Here is a 5707-nt window from a genome sequence, read left to right on the forward strand (position 1 = left end):
CGCAGGGCATGATGGGATACCCCTACATCGATTGATTCTCTTTCTCTCTCTACGGTATTCTTATGATCACTCTTTCCTCAGTGGAAGCCACACTGCCTCCTTCCAAAGCAAAGGTGACGACTTTTGCTCTTGCATTGCATGGGCAAGCTTCTGCTGCATGCACTGCACTTGCGAGAAAGAAAGGAAGAAAGGTAGATCAATAAAGTTTTACTTACTACTACAATAGTGTGTGGTATGTTAGTTTTCTTCCTTTATTCCTTCTTTTATTTTACACTTCTTTTGTTAGCTTTCCTCTCTCTTTTTCCTCTCCCTTTGTAACGTAGTAGTACTTTTTATAGTAATGAAAATTTAACCCAGAACTACGATGTGGGCCTAATATAAAAAGATTGAACAAATGGGATCTTCCCGACCAGAGAGCAGTACAAAATAGTGACTCGAGATTTAGCGTACATTGTAAGAATTGGAAGTTGGTTTAACACTTGTGGTTAAATGGCAAGAACTATTCGCTGAGATGATTATATGGGATCAGAAGCGTTGTTTCACCCAAGTATATTTTTCGGAAATGATAAATTCTGAATGTTCGGATTTTGACTTTGGTTGACATGCTTAAAATCCAAACTTTCGTGATTTATCGGGGTCCTATTTTCTTTTAGAATTGTGTTCTTAGGGCTAAAAAGTTAGAAAAGACTTGACTTGTTAATTTGCGGAAAGCCGAACGAACAAAAAAGATGGGGCACCTCGGCCGAACTGACTATCCCAAGCCAAGAAGAGGAGCACCGTCGAGGTATTCTACAAAGTCATCAACATCACTTCTCCTCAAGCCAGCGACTCTGACTTCTCTATAGACTTCTCCGTAGACTTGACGCACTGATCAATTAAGAAGTGCAAAATATCTTAGTATCAATGAAGTCCATGAGTACAATAGTGTAATCAAGGACTCGAATTGGTTCAAATGAAGCACCCAAATATCTAACTTAGACCATGCGATGCAACAAGCACATCAATGAAAAATAAATAATCAAACAAGCAAGCTAGTAGAAAAACAAAACAGTGCTCCTTGACGGCGCTGGTGCAAAGTGCAAACACACACACACACACACACACACAATACACGCACTTAGACGTTGATCTCTACTCTCGGCTCAAAGGAGAAGGCGGCCAGGAAGTCGATGATCTCTCCGTCGCCATTGATGCACTTGGGCAGCTCCTCCCATTGGTTGCTCCGCACGTCGCACATGAAGCAGCCGTTGACCTCACCCGAGCTCACGCAGACCATGACGCGGTCGCCGTGCCCGACACAGTTGATGTCGGCCTTCTTTCCATAGAACCCGTGCGCCATACCTGGCGGCATGGCGGCCACCTGCCTCCACGCGCCCTCTGCGAACTGCCACACCCGCAGGCTCGCCGTGTCTAGGTACTCCGACAGCACGACGGCGTAGGAGGCGCCGTTGCATGCCACGACGTCGATGGAGTACTCGAAATGCACGGGGAGGATGCGGGGCAGCTCGGCGAACGTGCGGCTCGCCGTGTCGCAGGCGAGGACCGTGCCCGAGTGGCTCAGGAAGTAGACCACGGCGCCGCACTCGGACGGGACGACCGCCGAGGAGTACTGCTTCAACGAGCTGCGTTTCATGTTGGTGGCTACCACGTCGCCGGATTTGCTGAGAAAGTAAACCGTGTCGTCGCCACCATGGGGCGGCGCGTCCGGGGAAGAGGTCCCGGACCTCCGGGCAAGCGGCACGGGCTCCTCCCACGAGCCCTCGGAGGAGTCGAACACCGCCATGGACAGGTCAGGGAGCTCGCCCGTGAAGAGCGCCACGCGGTAGGGAGAGCCGTACATGGCAATCGCGTGGAGCTGCGGCACGCCCTGGCTCTGGCCCTGCGGCGGCGTGGGGAGCGCGCGGGTTGCGCCGGTGAGAGGGTTGGAGACGCAGAGCGCGCCCGTGGCCAGCACGCTGTAGAGGACGAGGCCGCCCGACGCGGCCACGGGCATGGACCCCGTTGGGGCGCGGCAGGCGTTCCAGGAGCGCCCTGCGGCGTCGAAGGCGACCACCGGGCGGGGCCGTTCGGGGAGCATGATGAACCACGGGTCGCGGGGAGGGACGCGGGCGCAGGCGTCGAGGAATGTAGCGCATGCGGCGACCGCGCGCCAGACGGCGCGGAGGCGGAAGAAGCTGGCCGGCGGGAGGCGCGCGAGGACGCGCTCCAGCATGTCCTCGTGGATATCCCCCAGGCCGGGCCGTGAGCACCTGCGCTTCCCGCCGTTGGTCGGCGGCGCCATCGACATCTGCGCGCTCAGCTCCATTCGGCCACTGCATTGGAATTGGAACACATAGACGGAAGTTAATTAGCAGTTTGTTAGTTCAGATTCTAACAAGAAACATCAGTAAAATTCTTCTCTTTGGCCCCTAGCAGCCACCAGACGGTTTAATTCCAAGAGACAAACATGGGAGACAAAAGAATTTGTAGTAGTACTACCAAATTTTGGTTTGAAATCCCAAGACAAAACTTGGTTAGAAAGCGAAGCCAAGAATCAGAAGCTGGTGCGTACCTCATGGTTGCTCTTGGCTCAGGTAGGGTGTGTTCTCGGAATCTTTGCCCTTGCGCCTCTTGAGTCTCCTCACCCTTTGTTACGTCTGGGGTCGCTTTACATCCGTGCGGTGGAGATGGATGGGAGGAGAGGACACCTTTTGTTTGCGTTGACATGCAAGGAGGAGAGCGATCGAGTGCCACTCCACTCCACTCCACTCTCTGAGTGGACGCAAGGTATGGATGGGGCGTGGTGCGAGGAGCAACAAGGAGGTACATTTTTCAAAACTATGATATATTTTATAGCATTTTCGGAAACTATAGGACGTAATGCAAAAAAACCAAAACTAGTAGCCCGTCGGCCATCTTCTGGCCGAAGTAGTAGTTTTCGGCCACTGTTAGGCCGAAGTAGGGTTTTCGGCCAACACTTGACCGAAAAGTGGGGCACTTGGCCGAAAAGTTAATTTTCGGTCAACTCTTGGCCGAAATAGACTTTTTGGTCAAGTCTAGGCCGAAAAGTACTACTTCGGTCTCGTGTAGGCCGAAGTTGCATGGCTCATGCTGAAATGTATTTTCTCGCCACCCGTTTCCCGCCAACCCCTTCCCGCCACTCGTTTCTCGCCAACCCCTTCCCGCCATATGTTCCCGCCACCCGTGTCCCGTCAATCCCTTCCCGCCTTATTTTCCCGCCAATCCCTTCCGCCTTATTTCCCCGCCAATCCCTTCCCACCTTATTTCCCCGCCAACCCTTTCCCGCCATAACGCAGTTATTCTTTCCCGCCATTTTCTCCTCTGTATCTATAAAAACCCCTTCAGCCGAAGGTGGATAAGCATTCCAGTGTAGTGTAGTCGAGATGTCCCATTATCCGTTCGATCGTAGTTTTCACCCTTATCCAGACCTTTTCGGTCTAGGCCTGGCCGAAAAGCTTTTCGGCTGCGGGCTGGCCGAAAACGGCCCACTTCGGTCTAGGCCTGGCCGAAGCTACTATTTTCGGCCCAGCCCCAACCGATGAGACCTCTTCGGCCCAACTGAGGTTCATTTCGGCCTACAGCTGGACGAAAAGTCCTTTTCGGCCTAGTTCTGGCCGAAAACTACCACTTCGGCCACCACGAGACCGACAGGGTCATATTTCTGGTATATTCGCAATGGGTACTATAGTTCCCGAATTAGCTATAAAAAAGGTGATAGTTTTGAAAAAAAATCTGTGAAGGAGAGCGGAAGGCGTGGTGGAAGGGAGGGATGGAATTCAGTTGAGCCACCGCCACCCTCCCCTACTTAGAGCATTACTAGTAGAACCCTCAAACCCTTATAGCAGTTTTAAGGGTTGAGAAGTGTCAGTTTTTGACACTTTTAAGTGTTGGAAAACAGGGGCAAAGACTAGAACCATCAAACCCAACCCTTAAACTGCTTTAAGGGTTGGATTTGAGGGATCTAGTCGTTTGCCTCAACCCCAACCTTTAAAACTGTCATTTCATATATCACACATTTCATCATATGACATATCACAAATTCCATCACATTTGACATAAAACAATAATCATTCTAGTTATTATTACAACACCAAATAAAACAATAATCATTCAAATTATTACAACAATGTTTGAGCAAATTACACTAATTGTTCGAATCAAATAGGACATAGAAAAGTAAAACAAAGATACATCATGGGCCAATGCGCCGCCCATCCAACTGCCAGTGGTTCTCTACTAGATCATCCCGGAGCCGACCATGAGTGGTTACATCCTCAATCTCACGATGTGCTTGAAGAAAAGTGTGTATGCGAGAAGGGTTTCTTTCCGGTTGCACACGGGTACCAACATTGTCATAAAAACAAGGGAGGTTTAACCCTCTCTCATCCTCTAGGATCATGTTGTGTAGAATCACACAACATTTCATGATGTTCACCAAGGTTTTTTGTCCCAAAACCGAGCTGGACCACGAACTATGGCAAACCTTGCTTGCAAAACACCGAAACCTCTCTCAATATCCTTGCGGGCTGCCTCTTGTGCCTTGGTGAAATGAGCCTCTTTTCTTGTTAAGGGCACCCCATTTTTCTCCTTGATGGACTTCACAAGAGTTGCCCATTAGGGATATATGCCATCGGTGAGATAGTATCCCATTGAGTACTCATTGTCCATGATTTTGTAGTTGCAAGCTGGAGCATCCCCAGAAAATAATCTTTTGAACAAAGGAGATCTATTGAGGATATTGATATCATTGAGTGTTCCCCGCAACCCAAAGAATGCATGCCAAATCCATGTGTCCTGAGATGCTATGGCCTCAAGCACAATGGTAGCATTACGGCTTTTACCGCAATACATTCCGTGCCATGCCTTTGGGCAATTTTTCCACCTCCAATGCATGCAATCAAGACTACCTAGCATCCCCGACCATCCCCTTTTTTCATTCATTTCCATTAATCTCTTTGTATCTTCCTCGTTTGGTGCCCGAAGATACTGCTCACTGTACAACCAGATGACTAACTTGGCAAACCTACGGACTGACTCCGTGGTTGTATCTTGCCCAGTGCGAAGATACTCGTCGGTATAATCCGCGGGTATGCCATAAGCGAGTACCCGCATTGCTGCCGATATCATTTGATATGCACTAAACCCCATGATACCGGCGGCAGATCTACGACGTTTAAAGTAATAGGAGGCGGCCTCACAATCGGTGACAATCTTCACAAACAAACTATGCCGCATTCGGTACCTTCTACGGAAGAGACGAGGAGGGTATGTAGGTACCTCTGGGAAGTAGTCTTCCATCAAATGCTCGTGTCCGAGAGCACCGTTCCGGTAGATGGTGACTTGCCCCATCTTCGACCCTCTCCTCTGATCCATTAGCTTCACGCAGTTTTCAAACGATTGCACGTCGATGAGGAGGCTCATCATCTCGACGTCGTCGTCTTGCAACAACTCGTCGAAGTCCGAATCGTCGGATGACAACCAACCGGACGAATCGGACAACGAGTTCATGTCGTCGTTGTTCACCTCCATCTACACAATACAATAAATTGTGAGTGCCAACAATGAATCAGAAAGGAAAAAAATAAAACTAAAAGAAAGAAAAGGAGGCATACCTGCCGGGAGCTCGGGGCGGCGGCGCGGCTGCCTCTGGCCCACCTGGCCTTTGGCGCGGCGGCTAGGAGAGCTCTGGCTGCTGGGGGGCGGGAGG

The 5707-nt window shown here is 50.2% G+C and overlaps 1 protein-coding gene across 1 annotated transcript; it reads right to left on the minus strand.

The window, feature by feature from the left end:
• Positions 1 to 925: 925 nt before the first annotated feature.
• LOC119305300 (F-box only protein 13-like) lies at positions 926 to 2764 on the minus strand. Its single transcript, XM_037581865.1, has 2 exons — positions 2552 to 2764; positions 926 to 2312 (listed from the first exon to the last, which is right to left on the minus strand). The coding sequence occupies exons 1-2, from the start codon at positions 2704 to 2706 to the stop codon at positions 1118 to 1120; spliced, it is 1350 nt and encodes a 449-aa protein (XP_037437762.1). The 5' UTR covers positions 2707 to 2764; the 3' UTR covers positions 926 to 1117.
• Between the last annotated feature and the right edge of the window lie 2943 nt (positions 2765 to 5707).

The sequence above is a fragment of the Triticum dicoccoides genome, chromosome 5B (assembly GCF_002162155.2).
Source record: "Triticum dicoccoides isolate Atlit2015 ecotype Zavitan chromosome 5B, WEW_v2.0, whole genome shotgun sequence".
Classification (NCBI taxonomy): Eukaryota; Viridiplantae; Streptophyta; class Magnoliopsida; order Poales; family Poaceae; genus Triticum; species Triticum dicoccoides.

Excerpts from the sequence above, each read along its gene's own strand:
- LOC119305300 (XM_037581865.1), bottom strand. The coding sequence starts at position 2,706 with ATGTCAACGCAAACAAAAGGTGTCCTCTCCTCCCATCCATCTCCACCG. Across the intron at positions 2,313-2,551 it reads GAGCCAAGAGCAACCATGAG|TGGCCGAATGGAGCTGAGCG; the intron begins GTACGCACCAGC and ends ATTCCAATGCAG.